Raw genomic sequence first — 18,987 nt, forward strand, 5'->3', positions numbered from 1 at the left:
ATTTTGTAATAAAATAGACAGAACTTGAGAGCTGAGAATTTTAAATGCAATTTATATAGATCAGTGAGTGGTGGCATATTACAGCTGGAATATCCTAACTTTTTGAAACAAAACAATGCAGTAGCCTCTGTGTATCATTACATTTCTGTCTCACCTCAGCAGTCAAGTCCCTCCCTGCGGACGTCTTCACTTAAGTCTTTTGCCTTCCAGCAAATAATTTATTTATCTTGACACATTTGGTGGCATCTGCCTCAAGTGCTTGTCGTTTTCTCTCTCTCAACCTTCGGCCCCTCATTTACGCCTAGATATTTTATTATTTAACATATTGAATTTCGTCGCAGTTGTAATGGGCCGCTTTTCAAGGCTATAACTTGATTCTGATTGGCCAATGAGCAGTGAACACGTCACGTCTCGCAGCTCGCATCAGCATCATGCGCACGCGTCGTTTTATCTGTTCTTTATACTGCTTTTTGTAATGTTTTAAATAAATTATTGTGACTAACGTAAAAAAAAAAAAAGCATCTTGCGGCTTCATGAAAGAGACACGTAAGGCCGGAATTGGACTGTACAAAAATATACTTACGAATATATTTGCGATAAATAATGATTTAAAAACAAAATACATAACGCACCGGCCCAACCAGACCGCGGCCCACCGGGAATCTCCCGGTAGTCCCAATGGCCAGTACATGCCTGTATACACTACAGTCTCCGTGCTCACAGCGTCCCAAACACAAATAATTTGTATATATTTTTTTATATTTATATTTTCATTGTCTGGCTATCTGGGACTTCAGTATGGAGTTAAAGGTTAAGATTATAACTTTTTCGCTAGTATTCTATCACATTGTGAGTTTATATTAGCACCTTTTGTTGTTTTCTCGTGGTAACTGATAGAGCGTTTGGACACGGAAGCGCTGCTACGTGACGTCAGACTTAACAAGCGAATTAAACATGCAGCCTACTGTCATTACTGTCAAGGTATAGATCACCCTAAAATTTCATTTCTGTCATTATTTACTCACTGTCACATTGTCCCAAAGCTGTATTAACCCTTTGGAATTGATTAACATGTATACGCGTTATGAGACATTTTCTCCTGATTACCTGAAAAGAAATTACACTTTCAGTTTTGATCGGACAGATAAGAGCAATACATCAATCAAATCTGTAAAGGGTCTACCTTTTTTGTATACAGATATAATAACAACAAAATTTTGTGCATTTATAAAATAAAGATGACAAACAAGGTGTGCTGTCTGCAGCCTTTGTCTGCGCTGATCTTCAGTAACAAATGCGTTATTAAAATGAACTGTAACTGTAATGAACTGAAAAAAATAAATTATATATTTCTTTCTCCATATCACCCATCCCTACATATAACAGACAATTTTTTCTGGTCCCAAATGCTTAATCTTAAAAGCAAACAACATACATGCTGTAGGCTATAGTATAACTGAAAAATCATGATTTTATCCTTTATTTCCATACCAAAATCTCAGTTGGCCAGGCAGTGATTCATCTTTTCTGGATCTTTAAAATAGTGGTGTCAAAAACACTGTGAGCCTGGAGAAGTGTAGCATGAGTTTTTAAAAGTTTAGCTTAAAGGTATGAATCAATGGTGCTCATAAACAGCTGTTGAGATATTATTATAACTTGTAACTGTATTCAATACGTCACAACAAGCGGGAACACTTTGAACCTATGAACATGGCATTGGTAGCACTGCCCTTACGAAAATTAACCATGGTTTTACCACAAATAAAACCCAAAATCCATTTTCCCTATAGTTAATCCATGTTAACCACAAATTAACCATGTTCCTGTTAGTTTAACCATGGTATCTATTGTAAAACTATGGTTTTACAAATGGTTATCAATGTAGCAAAAAAAAAAAAACATGGTTACTACACTTTTACTATAATAAAATCATGGCTGATTTTTTTAAGGGCATGCTTTACCAGCTTAGCAGTTGAAATGTCAGAATGCTGTGGTATTATTTCAAATGATCATGTTAGTTGTAGTAGTAGTTGATCACACTGCAAAAGAACATGTTCCACTAATGTTTGAAAACCAGAAAGTATCCAAATAATATTAGTTTAATTTTGAATACTTTGTACCCTATTTTTGTCTAATGCAGTATGATTAAGACATTTCTAAGTGTGTCTTAAGTGTATATATAGAAAGTGAATTTAAGCTGAAGTTAGTGTGTGTTCTTCTTTGAAGCAGCTGTGCTGACATGGCTGGCTGCCGACAGTGCTGGAAGACCCTGGGATGTGAGTTCACTTTGGGTAATGTTGAAGTATGGCATGCGGAGGGGTGCCACTGCAGGAGTCTGCCCTCTGCTTGATGTGTTCCAGAGGAATTTAAGTCTGAAAGAGGGGGCGGATTAAAAGCAACAGTCCCAGCAGGTGGTTTTATTGTATGGAGGTTGAGGGAATAAGTGAGGTCTGCACTCTTCCCTTTCATTCTCTCTTTTTGTCTGCCATTTGTGTTGTTCTTGTTCAAATTTTCTCCTCTCTTTTGCTTTCTTTCTTTTTATGGTTTCACTATCTTGTTTAATTTTTTTTTTTTTTTTAAAGAATTCGCTGAACACACAAAGTATTTTAAAATTGAAGAACAGAAGGATCTGAAGAACAGATTATTATTTTTCCATTATCCATTCATTTTTCAAACTACTTCTCTTTTGTAGGGTCCTAGGGATGCAGAAGTCTATCCCAGTGTTTTGGGCTGTAGGGAATACCGCAATGGATGGCCAGTTCTTTACAATACATTCTTTCTAATCACACAACATGAATAACAAAATAACTTTATGTTTTATTTTAAAATATTTCCAAAGTTCATCATAATCAGAATAATTTTAATTGTATATAATGTAAAAGTGAGTGGTTTGCATGTGCCATGAAATATCTTGCTGTGATTAAATCCTTACTCTGACTACGTTTAAAAAATATTTAATTATTTTATTGTATTCTTAATAAGACAATATTATTACACATAAGGTCTTTTCATAAGTTGCTTTTAGAACATTCCATTCATGTTCTCATTTTACATGTTAACCCTTACCAAAACGTAGTATACTACAAGTTTATTTTATTAAGTATACTTAAGTAAAGTTCAAGTATATTTTTAAGTATACTTTATATAGCAAGTATACAAATATCAGTGTTCTGTGTTTCAATAATCATTGGGACTATATTGGCCCACTTTCTAGTATATAAAAATATACTTTTAAGTATACTTTAAGTATAACAGCAGCCAACTTTGAGTACACAACTAGTTTACCTCAATGTTTGTACTTTGTACTGCAACTTTACTAAAAGTGAACTTACAGGTATACTGATAGTTAATAGTTAGATTATTAAATACTTTGTACTTTATCTAATTAAACTACTAGTTTAGTAGTTTCATACTGCAAGTACACTCGTTTTCTTTAAGTGAGCTTTACATGATACTTTAAGTATACTACTATGTTCCTATGTAGGTTGTAATTTGTATATATTTTGTTAAATGAATATCTGAACATACAAAACATCCAAAGAAAGGACAGGGCTTGTAAACAAACACATTTTATTCTAGCTTCATGTATTCTTTTTTAAACACTTTAATGTGGGTAAGTTTCATAAAAAATAAATAAATAACATTTTGGAACAAAAAGCTGAAAAAAGACTATGAATTGGATTCAGAATGATAATCAAAACGTAGATGTGGATCAACACCTCAAAGCTTGACTATATTTATTACCTCTTCATCAGTCTACATTTTATTCCATAACATTACAGTTTTTATGTTGTTTAATGTCAGATGATCATGTTAGATTACATGTGTTAGTATCTGGTGTTTCTTTTTTCTTCTTCACTTGTGTGTGTGTGTTTTTTTTTTTTTTGGAAATTCTGTCCAGAATATGTGTACTAGCGCCCTCCACCTTTAGGAGTATAGTTCAAATATATTTTGACTTTTTGTAAGTATAAGTAAAATATACTTAAATGCAATTTTAAATATATTACTGAGGAGTACATAAAGCCAAAAAAGTGAACGTAAACTAAAAGCATACTTTCCTATTTTTAGTTTTAAAGAAGAATACTAATAGCACACTTGAATAAACTTTTTTTTTTTTTTTGTAAGGGATAGTAAAGAGATCGATTAATGACATGTCATTACATCCCCACATGACGCCATCAGATGTCCCCTCCAGAAATTAATCTATAAACATACAGCTTTGGGTGTTTCATGTTTAATTTTTTTATAAAAAGCTTCAAGTGCAATTAATTATTTAAATGTGCATACTGACAACAGCGGTGTTGAATCTCTTTTATTTGCCGTCAAACCGTTGACCATTGCCATGTGTGTCCTGTTGCAAAATGAGACGAAAATTCCAACATGATGTAACAATGTGATTAAAGTGTGTATATGTCTACAATGCACTTCAGTGTGTACGTTATAATTATGTGTAATTGGCAGGTTGGTGTGAGCGAAAGAGCTGTATCTGGAATGACAACACGATTGAGAAAATACTCTGATTAAGAATCTACCATGTACACAGATATTTTTGATTACCTTAATCTGACTAAAGTCAACTTTTAACTGCACTTGAAGCTTTCTTAAAACTGAAAATGAAACATCCAAAACTGTATATGTCATCATAACGAAGGAATTATGGAGATGGCGTCGCGTGGGGATGTAATGAGGTGTGCCATTAATGGCGATCTATGTACTCTAACATGTAAAATGGGAACATTTTAAAAGCAACTCATGTAAACACCTTAAACATAATTTTGTCTTATTCAGAATAAGGTTAATAATTGGATTACTGATGCCATGTAAACATAGTCAACAATGCGAAGAAAATAGGAATACTCCATGTCTTAAAGTCTGCATGAACCGGAAGTTGCTGCCGACATATTTCCATCTGAAACGGGATAAAGAATAGAGGCCGTGGTTTTATTTTTGAGCTCCTCCTTTCTGTCTCCATTCCAGAGTGTACTGTTCAGATTACCTTGCACGGATTAATTGTTCACATCAAGACTAGCAATGTGCGCCAATAAAGTAAATAAAGTAAATTTTTGTTTTGTGTTTGTATTTATTATTATTGTGTTTATTAATATAATCAAAAATCTCTTTACATGGTGTACATCATCTTAATCATGTTAAAATCAGAATATTGTTGACCATGTAAACGTATTGGAAATAATCTGTTTATTGGTGCACATACAAATCAACAATGCCATGTTTGCCCCACCCCTGGCTTCTTTTTAATTGGTCCAATACTTTAAACCTGACATTGACAACCTGCTTGTCAAAAGATAAACTTGACAAAATTTAAATAATATGCACTTACTGTAGTAAGAGTTTGCTTAGATGCTTTTCTAAATTCAGCTCTTCTTTAAGTTGAAAATGTGTTTTAACATAGTGATCATGAAGCTCAGCAAAACACAGTGCCACATTTAAATACAGTACATCCATCTAGTGCATAAGTAAATAGACCAAACAAATTCATGGCTAAGAACAAAAGCAGCACAGTGAAATGAAAAGCGCATTCTGCGTCACTACGGATCCGTCCTGTACTCTATCTGTGAGTAAATTACTCCTTTCCCAGGCATAGGTTTTCTTCACCAGTGCATTAACATAACTATTGTTTGGTGAAATTTTGAGGACAAAATCCAGTTATTTCAATAGGAATCCAGGCGCTCAGAAATTTTGCACTTTGGTGATACATTTTCCAACAAAGATTTTCCATCGGTTCAAAACGGCCGAGTCTATTCGCTGTGTTGACCAGCAGTAAACTTCGAATTCAGCTTTATCTGTGGCTACACCATTGGCATTGCCAATGGACATTTTTTGCACATGAAATTGTGGTACAAATTTCACACCAATGTGTGTTTTAAAAATCACCTTATTAATGACAATTATGCTCTGTAAACACTACATGTTGATTAAAAGCAAACATGATCATCAACGTGTGTGAACAAATTGGAATTCATTGCTAAAAGGAAAATTTTCAATCGTCTTTTGTGTACATGGCTATATAATGAATGTGTAAAAATGAGGTACATGAGACTGGCAGAAAGCAGTCATGCATTTTTCCTTCGGCGTGCTTTTTCTTTCTTAAAATCTAGAAATGTATTGTCTCATAAATGCAACTGTCTTTTTTGCCACTCAAATTCAAGAATCCCTTTGGGAAAATGTGTTTTAGAGATTCAAGTCAAACATAGGTTTGTTGTGATGGTGGCACAGTCCCAAAAACACTCAGATCGCACATTCGCTACAAACATTATAGTCAAATATACCAGTAATGTGGCATTGAATTCTACTGAACATTATCACTACCTGTCCATGCTTTGCAGTCTATTAAATTACTCTTGAGTGAGAGAAAGTCTCCAGCAGGATGCTCCAGGGAATTGCTTTTCCAAACCATCTCACAATGAAAGATTTTCATCTGTGATTAATGGTGTGCTTTTGCATAAGATATGAAAATGGTCAGACTCTTTGAGATTGCTAGTGTGTTCAGATATTTGGTGGATATTTCACTGGGGAAAACAAATTACTGAATGAAGACAAATTGGTGGGTTGGATTTTAAGTGATCATTATCCTCAATGCACTGGAGCACAATTGGAATTTGTGAGCTGCCCTGTTTTACTGCAATGGTTATGACGGTTGTTCTGAGGGAGTTTATCATATGAAAAATGTCAATGTGCTCTCTGAGATATGAGGCAGGTGACAATGTCTGGGGAAATGTGGGTTGAACAATAATGTACCTCTGTGTTCATTAGAAGCGTTTCATTTACAAAGCTGTTACACCATCTCCAGCTGAGAAAAAAGACAAAGTCTTAATAAAAATTTAATTTCCCAATAAAAATATAGTTTATTTATATATATTTTTTTGAAATCGAAATCAATTACAGTAAAAGAACAATGATTGTATGGAGGTAATCGCTATATCCTCTTGGCAGCTGTTTGTGATTAGAGAGAGAGGGACACTCACCTTGCTTCTTCGTGTTTAGGCCAGCCTGCAAAGGCAGGATATTTACTGTGTGAGATGTAGAGACTCTTCAGGTTGAATCATTGGTTTTTGCCTGGCAGCTGTAGAATGGAAATTGCATTTTATCCAGCATAAGCAGCTGTGAGTCACAGACACTGAGAAATGTACTTGGAGTCTATATAAAAATATAGATAACAATATTCCACCAGATGTTGTCCCCAGAAGAAACAGTTTCTTATTGAACAATGTTGGATGAGCGAGTTTCCCAGCAGGCTTTGCAGCAGGAATAATTACGTGGTTATTGATATATATTTATTGTCTGCTGTTTGCTGGTTGTAATTATGCTACTGAATTTTATTGTCACTTATTTTGCTGTGCGGTGATGTTATGAGCTCATCTTTTTACTTGTCAGCATTCTGTGTTAACTGCTGATACGCATGTGCTTCTAAACTGTTACATATGGTGTGTGTTTACTGTGCAAGTTTTTTTCCTTGTTTTCAGAGTTACGACTTACTTATGAAGCTACTGTATATATTGCTTTGTTTAACTACAGTGGAGATCAGTTTTATTGCCCACAACATATTTTGGTAATGGATTTTAGTGTACATGCATGTTCAAGACTTACAGTTTTTGGATTAAAACGTACAAAACCTAAAAATGTCCATACTTGAGATGGAATTAATTATAATTTTCTGTGTTCATTAATAATTTGCTGTACAGGAAAACTGGTAACTGACCAAATTTAAAATTAGACTTTGTAGTTTTACTAATTATTTGAATAGTGTGCATATTTAAATAGTTTATAGTCGCATGCAGTTGAGAATTCTTGCACATGTATTTGACAGAGACTATAAAAATGATTTATTTATTTTTTAAATCAGTTATCATAAAAGTATCTTGTTGGTTTGAGGTTCCTTATCAACACTAACCTAAAATCAGTATTTTTCTGTTTTTGCAACTTTGAAGAAATAAACAATTAGATATTCTGAAAAGGTTCAGTAAGTATGGATTTTTTTCCCACTTTCTCCTCCACTCACCTTGTCTAATGGCTTGAGTTAGAAGTGTTCCTCATGGTTTTCTGGTCATTGATCAAAACATCTTTTCATCATTGGCCAGGTTGTTATTAAATGTCTGGTAACAGAGAGTGTTTTGAATCTAAATCATTGAAATTAGTCTGCAGGGCTCACATTTGGTCTCATCTGTCTCTGTGCATGTCCCAAATCGATTTGAATATTTTAGATTTTTAATGACATTACCTCTTTGAGAACTTACAAATCAAACATCATAAACATTTGGACAGAAAAACAGGATAAACAAAACATTAGCTATGTATAATTTATTAATGTGTGCAACGAACACAGAAATGTATTTGGTAAACAGGCTACTATAACAGTTGATGTGCACGTCTTTTAGCAATTAAAACATATGTCCACCTCAAGCAAGCATACCATTTTTATACACAATTATAAACCACATTTAATTTCCCCTCCAGCATTTATTATGCAATACTCCAAAATTTACATTTAAATATGACCATTTTCATGCATAATGTATCTTTACCGAGAAGATCCCATAGTAACCTTTTCATTATTATTATTATTATGAATGCTAAAACCATTAAGAAATCAGACAATCAGAATCCACTTAAGTTTAAGGACCGTGAGCTTTTAAATTGGAAGATTGAGGACTGTAAATCCCACTTATAATAAATGAAATGAAATTTTGTGTTGGTGTAGATGCTGATGAAGTTATCATTAGGTATATTTACAGTTATTGTTCTTTGTGTGTTTTAAGAATGAACACAAATCATACTATAATTACAGGATTGATAAGTTTTATTTATTTATATTTAGATATATGATTTGACATTGACCTGCTGCTCTGGGTAGAAACGCAAAACTGAATTAAGTTGACCTGAAATCTACTAACCCATATTCCACATCTCACCCCAGTGAAAGGTTTAGTGTATTGCACAACCTAAGCAGGCAGCTCTTGCTCTGCACTACATATATAAAAATTGCACTTCCATTCACAACAAATGGCACATCTGAGCTAGTCTGTGGCAAAGTCTGCCACAGAAATTTCTCTGTCTGATTGTGAACTCTTTAACAAAGCTGACACTCTTGTCCATAATGCACCAAACTAGCAGTGAAAAGTTCAAATATTGGACTTTGCTGTGAGTCTCAGGCTCCGTGACAACATGTTCATGCCAACATCAACAGGGTGGGATGGTGTCGGAGAGCATTTCTGTCTCGTCTGCGGCAAGTGGCTGAAGTGCCATGTGTTTGAGTGGGAAACTGCCCCAATGGACACTTTCCCATTTTCATTCAACTCAAATCTCTTCATTTTACACATGTAGCTACTATCTGTAAAAAAACATTTAGAAAGGAGATCAGACCCCTCATCAAAGTTGTGCTAAAACATGAAACCAAAATGCGTTCTTATCTTAGGACTTAGGACTATATATATATATATATATATATATATATATATATATATATATATATATATATATATATATATATATATATATATATATATATCACCACCATGGATTTGTGCAAAATAAACTTTAAATTGATTAATACTTTATCTACTTGCTCACTGGTGGTTGTCAGGCAAAATTTTTTTACGTATTGTGAAAAGTGCTGTGTTTATAAATAAATTTATTTAAAATAATTACATTTATATTGCATTTCATACTTTTAGTAATATAATATATTTCTTTCCTCAAAGATATAATCAGGACTTTTCATAGACTCTGGCCTTAATGCCCCCTCCCCCCGACTCACACTTTTCAAATTGGTCCTATACGTTTAGAAAGTTAGCCTTCTCACATTTTTATTATGCAAATGTGGGCAATGCTATACTGTTATACTATTATGTAACCACTTCAGAGTGGAAACCTTGAATGATGCATTTGAGAAATATGAAGAGTTTATTTGTAGCACAATCAGCATGACTGAACAACGTTTCTTATATGCAATCTTTTGCCCTTTTGTGATGGGTTAAGCAGCAATCAGGCCTTTGTTACACTCTGCTAAGAAACTTAGCATTTGATTTTAAAAACGGAAGAGAGGTTTTCTGTAAATGTCACTGACTGGCATTAGCTGAAATTACTTTAAGCATCCTTACCCAAGCAACTCAGATTTTGTTATGGTAGTTTAAACTGCCCTCTCCACCTATTCTCTTCCCTGCAATTCCTCCATATGCTTATCAAGAGGTATTGGGTAAAAAGAACAGTTAATTCAAGGCTGGATCTAATTGGCTGATTTTGTGACCTGTATTGAGATCATTAGAGAAAGGAAGCTGAAGACATTTCTCTCTGATTGTACTGTCTACTTTTGCTATCTTCTCTTTTCACCTTATGATGCCACATCTGATCAAGCTGATTTACAAAGTGGGACTTCATCAGTTGTCTATACATGTCAAGCATCCTAAATTCTTATGTGATACCAGCTGGGGTGGTGGTCTATAGTTTTATTATAAAATCAGTGCACAACACTCTTGGTGAAAAAAAATCTTCCTTGTCTCCATCAAAAAAAAAAATTACAATACGTGGATTCAAACTGAACATATAAAACTAAAGTGCAAATCTAAAAAATGTTTTAATCCCACATTAAAACACATTGCACAAGTGCATGACATGATAACTTTAATGTGTTAGCATTTTGCTTTGCATTATAGCATCATAACAATGTATGTAAATATATAATTATAGACATTATCATATCTAGGATATAAAATCCAACACTTATTCAAGGAGGTCCCTGCTCTGTTCATTGTTGGGCCTTATGTTTGAAAAAGACATTTTTAAAACCCCATTACCCTCATTATAAACAATGAATGCCATTATTTGCCTGTAGCATATTTGTAATAGTAAATAATTGTCATTGTCATTAGAAACTTTGCTTTTAACCAAAAGTTCATGAAGCACTGTGTAACTTATTGAGCTCAAAACATGCATAAAGGCAGGCCTAAACGTGGGCTACTCTATAGCTGAAATGTTTCTCGCTTCAGACATTTTCCTTGGAATATGGACAGTCTTTCTAAAGAATGTGCAATATGTTTATTTGATGCCGAAATACCTGTTAAAGTAAACAGTCAGTTCTCTGTTTGATATTGGCACAATAATATATTAGTCAAGATTGAATTCCATAAGTTTTCCATACAGCAAGTTATGATTACTGTATTGCACAAACACCCATGCACAAACACTAACAACATTTTCTGTATATATATATATATATATATATATATATATATAGTAGGTACACATACACAAAAATGGTGGAAACATCATTCCTCTGGTTGACTTGTGATGTTATCTCTCTGACCAAGATCAAGATCCCAAAAATATCAAATGTAGTAACAGACCAAATTAAGAATTTAAGAGGATGTTAAATGCTTGAGCTGTACCACATATAAGACAGAAAATAATACATACAGCAAGATGTGATTGTAATGAATGAATGTATCACTTCATTTTTATAATAATATATATTAATTATTATTAAGTGCTTAAAAGTATTACTATTATAACAAATTTATAAAAAAAAAATAATGTTACATAAGGCATGTTTTAAAATAATGATACATACATACATAAATAAAATGCAAGTACAGTGCATAGAAAAATATGTATAACAAAATAAGTGTATGTGTGTGTGTTTTGCCATTTTGTGATAGACATTTTTTCAGTCTTGCATTGAATTCCTGCAAAGCTAGATGGGTAGGCGTATAGCACAGTTGTTATGGTTTGGTGTGGGTTTCTAAGTATGTATATGCTAAGTTTCAGACAGCTTTACTGAAAGCAACTGAGACATATATACAGTACATTACATAGATGCCTAATTAGCAGCTATATATAAGAAGTTTGCCTTATTGGAAAAGTCAAAGCTGGTCCATGAACTCTTGAGTGTAAGTTGACTGTGTGTCTATAACCACAGTTATTTTCCTGAATGATATATCTGTAATATTACTTTATTGGTTGGTTTTTACAGGATTTTAGTTGTATCAGTGATGTAATATAATTCTGCATATGGATGTTGCATTATGAGTTAATACACATACAATTTCAGCATAACACAAACATTAATTTAAAAATTCCTTTTTTATGTCCTTCATGTCCTTGTAAAGTTATAAAAATAATTATAACATTATACAGTTAAAATCTATTTTCTTATTTTTTATCTTGTATAATATATCTTGTATATTACAGATTAGCCCCAGAGGACCAATGGGGCTGTAAAAATAGTCTTGTCCTCAGAATAGGATGAGTAAGGTTTAAAATGTCAAAATGTATTGTCCTTCCCTTTGTGAAAAGGCTTTACATGGTAGTTTTTTATTGCTGTATCTTTTCTTTAACTCAAAGATGTGCATGGACAAAAACTACCATTCAGCTCTCAGGGGGTCAAAGCACCAATTAGATGCACATTGTGACTTCGGCATGCCTTCAGTTGCTATTGTGCTCCTAACGTTTTGTTTAAAAACAAAGATGGAATGGCAGCAAGTGGACAGCGTGACATTCAAATACCTACTTCACAGCCATCAGAATGCCCTTTGTGATGTCAGAGAGGTCAGTCCGTTGCAAATTGCTGTTTGGTGTGGTCTGGTGGTCTGGTCACTGTGTCACACATTAGACAAACCACAAGCGTCATGTTTGAGAAAACAAAGCATTTGAATTGTTGCTGGAAATGGGCCTGACTCAATTCCTTTTTTTTTTTTCGCATTAACCGCAAAATGCATGACTGACTACATTCCGTTTTTTGTAATATTCCTCATTTATGTCTTGTGCTTTAAAACAATCTTGAGAAATGCTTGGCTGAAAGACGAAACATTAGGCAAGGTGACAGGCCTCAAACTTAAGAAGTGCTCTACATGAACAGTATGGTTCTTAACGTCAGCAAAGTTGCAAATAGTTTATTGTTTCATTGACCACTTTACAACCTCATTACTCAGCCGGAGTCTGACTTTACAGAATCAAAGCTGAGGCACAAAACAAAAGGGTTGCTGACATTCAATTTTACCTTCCAATAAAAGCTGTAGAGTGTATGGACCTGAGTGCAGACAGATTCTCAGGACCTCCTAACACCTCTTTAATCAACGATAACAATACAGCTGGAATTTCATATATCATTTCAGCAGCAGACTGGTAACACAGAAGCCAGAATTTAGAACCAAGGAGAGAGAAGAATACTATGGTGCCCAGGAGGTGACATGTTTGGTTCACTTAGTTTAGTCGTGACCACAACATAATAAGTGTGATAATGTTGTGGCCACAAGATTTAATTTGTGGGAATGTTATATTAACTCGTGGGAATGTGATGTTATGTTGTGGCCATGCATAAGATCATTTTGTCGAGGTAATGACATCCTTATGTCATGGCATGTCATGGCCATGACTTCTTATATTGAGGGATCAACATATTTTTCTTGTGGCCACGAGTTTAATTCTTAAACAAACCTGCTTGACCATAGCATAACAAAACTAAGTAAACTGAGCACTTAGTCATCTCCCGGGCACCGTAGAATACTGCCGTTCTATGAACGTTTCCCTTGGGAGAGTCACATGTATCAGAAATTTTATTCAAGAAATACATAAAAACATATTACAGAATAACTTTGTTTTAAAATAAATGAGTTAATTTAATATCTTACGGTAATTTTACAGTTATACAGAATTACATTCCCAGGTGAAAATAATAAAATTGGTCTGTGTTTATAAGACATGAAAAATGTCACCAGATGGAAACAGCTTTTTTTTTTCACTAAACGTGGGCTATTATTGAGTGATATAGTCTGGGAGCGAACCCAGACAGTGGAGGCCATGCTCAAATAGGGATGAGGGAAAACATGAGGTGTACAGATGTGAAGGTGATCAGATTACCGAAAACTCACCTGTAAAGCATTTGAACTGACACATGGCCTTGAAGACATGAAATACTGGAATAGTGTGGAAGAGGAGAAACTAAGGTAAGATATATGTAAATATTATGTTTAAATATGCTTGACAAACATCTACTGTAGTAGCCCAATATTATTTGGCAAAGATGTCTAAAAAATTTATTTGTGATACACAATCAGACCTCAAACATTTTTTATTTTTTTTATTTACACTCAGGAACGGAAACTGAGCCAAGCTCTCCTCCAAACAGTAAAATTTAATCGTGAATTTAATATCATATAAAGAACTGATAACAAAAAAAAAAAAATAAATAATAATAAAATAAAATAGTTGCATTACCCGGTATTTTTGTCTTGAACAATTTGGTTTATATAAAGACATGGCAGAAGGCCATTAAACAGTAAGTACATTGATTGAGACGGGAGAGGATTGTAGCCTGTTCTTTGCTTTGTTCCTCCCTTCTTGTCCTCATCAGAGAGGGAGGAAAAAACAGAACACATAATTTTCAAGCACTGCGAGCTGTTATTATCTCTGTTTAAATAAAAGCCAGTCAAGTCACTGGAAAAGTCAGGCCACCTATAAAAATTAGCACCAAATAAATTGTAACCCCACGAACATGTATTGAAATCAAATCTATTGACATTAATGCAAAAGTATGGTATTCTCCTATTATTACCTGCCAAGTAACAGGAGCTGCTTCTTCAGGAGTAGGCTATCTCAGACCTCTTTTGGTTATCTTTCCATCACGTTTTCACACGAGCTTTAAGAAAAGCTTCGCCATGTGGTTTCTTTACATATTCCTTCTTTTTTCACCACCATTTGCTTTCTGGGAAAGGTTAGAAAATGACGTCACTTCAGGGCTGGTCTGTAGTTTATTAGTCAGCGCGAAGTGCCAGGTTCGAGCTCAGACAAGGCTCTATCCAGCCAGCTCAACTCAACTTATCCACCACCACTCTTCAGACGGATGTCTTTCCTATAAGTTTACTAAACTGAGGCACTGACCCAAGTTCTACAACTTTAAATTCTATGAATTACTCTTTAATTAAGGTTTCTTGTTTGAGGATAAGTAGTGCGCGACACTTAAAGAGAAGAAACGCGCGTATTGAAACATCCAACTTTGGATTTTAGTTTCTGTTTCTCGTCTTTCATTTGTGAAAACCCGACTCGTGATGGTTGTCCTGTCACTTAGGTTACTATTGGTAGGAGTTATAGTAAGTGTGACTTCAGCTCATCTGGTAAGTGCTAATGATTTACTGTATAAGTGTATATACACGTAAAGTTGTATAGAAAGTGCTTTGTAAACTCGCGGGAGATGTGACAGTCGCCCTCCCGCTGGAACACGATTTAATTTCATATCCGTTTGACTAAAATGTAAGCCGGTTATAAGAATATTCATTCCAGTAGGCTATATTGAGTTTGTTCTACTCACAGAAAATGTACTAACCAAATACTAGAGAGAGAAACGTGCGCATTTTAGGAGAGTGTTCCCAGCTGTCAAACCAATGGCTAAAACTGTCTGAAAAGTTGGCATGGATGAAAACACGTGAAATATGGCAAGCTGTTTTCACATGAATTTCTTTAACTAGTTCAGTAGCATCTTATTAGGAACTTGTAGTAGGCCTATTTGTTTTAATTGCTGTTATTAATTGCTAAGGCTTTATTACATGGCTGCTAGTAGACACTTGCCACATAGAATTATTCAGACAATTTGTCAATCCTTCGTTTTTAGTTGCTATATTAGTTACTATTCCAGTACACTAGCATGTTTTTGTTGCAAATAACATTTTTTTTTTACTTTACAAAAACTATGAAGTAGCCATTTTTATTAGTAACTAATTAGTAACTTGTTAACCAGATATGAAATGTTAATCATAACAACTGAGATGGGATATTAATTTCTCTAATAATGTACTAGTCTCTAATAAGTATCAGTAAAGATGAAATAGATAACTATTTGGATGGTTAGAAATAACAAAAATTTAAAGGCACCTTATACTAGTAAATGTAAAATAAGTAACAGCAACAAATTGAGCATATTATTGTTGGAATATTTTATATCTGAACCACAACAGCAATATGAGTTTCTTGTTCCTCTGCCACTGGTAACTATCTTGTCATTGTTGGGTTACATATTAGCAATTAGTATTAACAAGAAATCAACTTGTCCTGCAACCAATATTCCCGTATATGTAATTTTTCAAAATCCCTGAAATATGACCTATCAGAGTGTTTACTACAATTCCACTAGGGGTGCTCCGATCACGATCGGCCGATCGTTAATGCGCATCTCATCAGTAAAGCCGGTTTTCTAATCAGCGGTTAATTCCATCAGGTGCCTGATTTCACATAGAGCAGCTGTTACTACACAGAGTCGTTGTTAACTGAGAAGATGCGCCAATAAACGCTTAAAATGAAGTGGATTTGCGCATCTTCTCTATTAACAACAGCTCTGTGTAGTAAAAGCTGCTCTATGTGAAATCACGCACCTGATGGAATTAACCGCTGATTAAATAACCGGCTTTACTGACGAGATGCGCATAACGATCGGATGATCGTGATCGGAGCACCCCTAAATTCCACCAATACTGGCAACAGGACATTTTTCATATTAATGTTTTGTAATCTTTTATTTGCATTGTATTTCGTGTTTTGTGTAGCTCAGTTAGTATCGCATTGCGATATATGAGAATATGTAATCTTGTGATCATGGTTTCGATCCCAGATAACGCACATTCTCATAAAATGTATATGCTCTATAAATCATGATTTTGCATGATTTCTGTGAGGGGTAGGTTTTGGGGTGGAGTTAGGTGTGGTCATTCAAACTAATTAGCCACCTAGTAAAATGTGTTTAAATTACTGTGAGATCGTCAACACATTGCATTTAAATAAACGCGCATTTTGATTGGTAATGACATTTACTAGTGATCTCATGATGACAGACGCAACACGATATTGTCATTATATGCCCACTAGAGGGCACTTAACTTTAAAAAGTAAATATAATATTTGATAAGGTGCTTGCACAAATGACCCATGTGTCTGTTTTTTGTTGGAGGACTGGCTCCAAAAAATACATGTTAAAAAGGCTTGCCACATGAAATTAAAAGTTGAATGTCAGATTGTATATTCTTACATCCCTTATGGTTTTTACCAATAGTACTTTTTCAGTTGTTTTGTAAATGTCTTGGCTGCATGTTTCATGCATTGTCTCTTTGTTCTCTTTTTTTTTCTTGCAGGCTGGTGAAAGTGTAGATAAAGAAGGTAAAGAATACAGCCTTGTGGTCCTCAAACATTTCCCATATCTTTAGGCTCTTTTTGTTTCTTAAACTTATTTAAAGGTCAAAAAGTCATTTTATAAGTTATGATGCTTCATTGATAATTTATGTAGACAGCTGCAAAGTGCAAACTAGAGTCACACTCTGCCAAGTGTCCAGTGGAGTTTAACTGTTGTCAATTGCATCTCTTCTCAATGTTTAATGACAAATATTGTAATCAGAAAATTAATCAGAACTGTTTAACAGACTGTCAGTACAGTAAAGGCCCTAAGTTTACCCTAAGAGATGATGCAAATCTATCTCTAAAGAACTTTTAACATACTTTAAGACTTTTAATAGGTTGTGGGAGTGAGACGCAAGTTGCACAGGATAATACGTTGTTTAGTCAGTTAGACTTATAATAAATTAACTAAAGGAATTATTCTCTCTCTTTTTAATGATCAGTGGGAGAATTTCAAGAAGTTAATTTGTACACTGAAAACTCTTACTTGATACTGTAAATTTGAAAATGGTGTCAACGTCACAACCTGCAGTGATGTGTTCATTGCATTTTCCACCATATTCAGTTTAATTACCAATGCACTTAATTAGGTTGATATTGACAATTGACAATTTAGTAAGTGTAAATAAAAAATGACTGTATTAATGTTAACATTATTGATTAAAATGTAATGTTTAAAAATGTGTATGTTTATTAAATTAAACAAGGAATTCACATTCAAACATCCTCTACAAAATGTTTTAAACAGATGTTAGTATTGTTGTATTTTAAGAAACTGAATGAATAAATTTGTTTTTGCATAAGCCCTAAAATGGGCAGTCATGGGAGACAAACAGTTTTATTTATTGCTTAGCTAAAACTGCCATAACAAACAGCAAGGCAAAGAGTTTTTGTCTCTGGCACATTTTTTCGATTTGAAATGTTTTCCCTCATGAAAACCATCTTTCATATGTCAAGACTTGATATACAGCATCCATTTATAAGTGGCATGAGATTTGAATGTTTTCTAATTAATTTTTAATATATTTAAGATAAATTCTACATGTGTGTCTTTATGTTTTATCAGATTCGTTGAAGAGCCGTCTGAAAGAGTATGGCCTCATTACTCCCATCAGTACAGACGCAGAGGGACACTACCTCTCGCATCTTCTTTCGGCCAATCACAAGCAGCGTGTGAAGCGGGAGGTTTTGAAAGGGTCAACGCAAGCGGTAGACAGGCTATTCTTTAACATCACTGTCTTTGGCAAAGAATTCCACCTCCGACTACATCCCAACCAAAGATTAGTGGCTCCAGGAGCCATGGTGGAATGGCACGATGAGATAGAAATAGCTGGGAATGAGACTGAGAATGGAACCCACTCAGAGAGAATACTCAAAAGGGAGTTGCTGAAAACGGACTGCACTTTTATAGGGGACATCACGGATGTGCCTGGAACCTCTGTCGCCATTAACAACTGTGATGGGCTGGTGAGTGTTGTTTCCTTTCCAAGTATATATATATATATATATATATATATATATATATATATATATATATATATATATATATATATATATATATAAACCTCTAAATGCCATCAGGCTATTAAAGTGAAATAACTGAACATAAATATAGGAGCCTGAAAAAATTCCTAATTTTAGATGATAATTTCAGAAGGCATGTAGAGGTTTTTGCATCTGAACTCTTCATATACAGTATATACTAATGATCTTAACAAATTGAAAATGTGACAGAAACATGATGTTGCGGTAGGTTTGTGTAGTTAATATAATTGACTTACAAACTATTTTGGCCTATTTTCATACTTCATAATGCCAGCA

At 34.2% G+C, this 18,987-nt stretch overlaps 1 protein-coding gene across 2 annotated transcripts in view; it reads left to right on the top strand.

Annotated features, from left to right (window-relative positions):
- Positions 1 to 14,768: 14,768 nt before the first annotated feature.
- The window catches only part of adamts3 (ADAM metallopeptidase with thrombospondin type 1 motif, 3), a 92,694-nt gene continuing 88,475 nt past the window's right edge, over positions 14,769 to 18,987 (top strand). Inside the window, exons 1-3 of one of the 2 annotated variants that reach the window (XM_026211365.1) lie at positions 14,769 to 15,122; positions 17,127 to 17,151; positions 18,233 to 18,633. In XM_026211365.1, the coding sequence (XP_026067150.1) occupies positions 15,057 to 15,122; positions 17,127 to 17,151; positions 18,233 to 18,633 (492 nt within the window). In that variant the 5' untranslated portion in view covers positions 14,769 to 15,056. The remainder of the gene's footprint in view (positions 15,123 to 17,126; positions 17,152 to 18,232; positions 18,634 to 18,987) is intronic. The other variant, XM_026211366.1, reaches the window with a different exon arrangement.

This window comes from Carassius auratus, chromosome 30 (genome assembly GCF_003368295.1).
Source record: "Carassius auratus strain Wakin chromosome 30, ASM336829v1, whole genome shotgun sequence".
Classification (NCBI taxonomy): domain Eukaryota; kingdom Metazoa; phylum Chordata; class Actinopteri; order Cypriniformes; family Cyprinidae; genus Carassius; species Carassius auratus.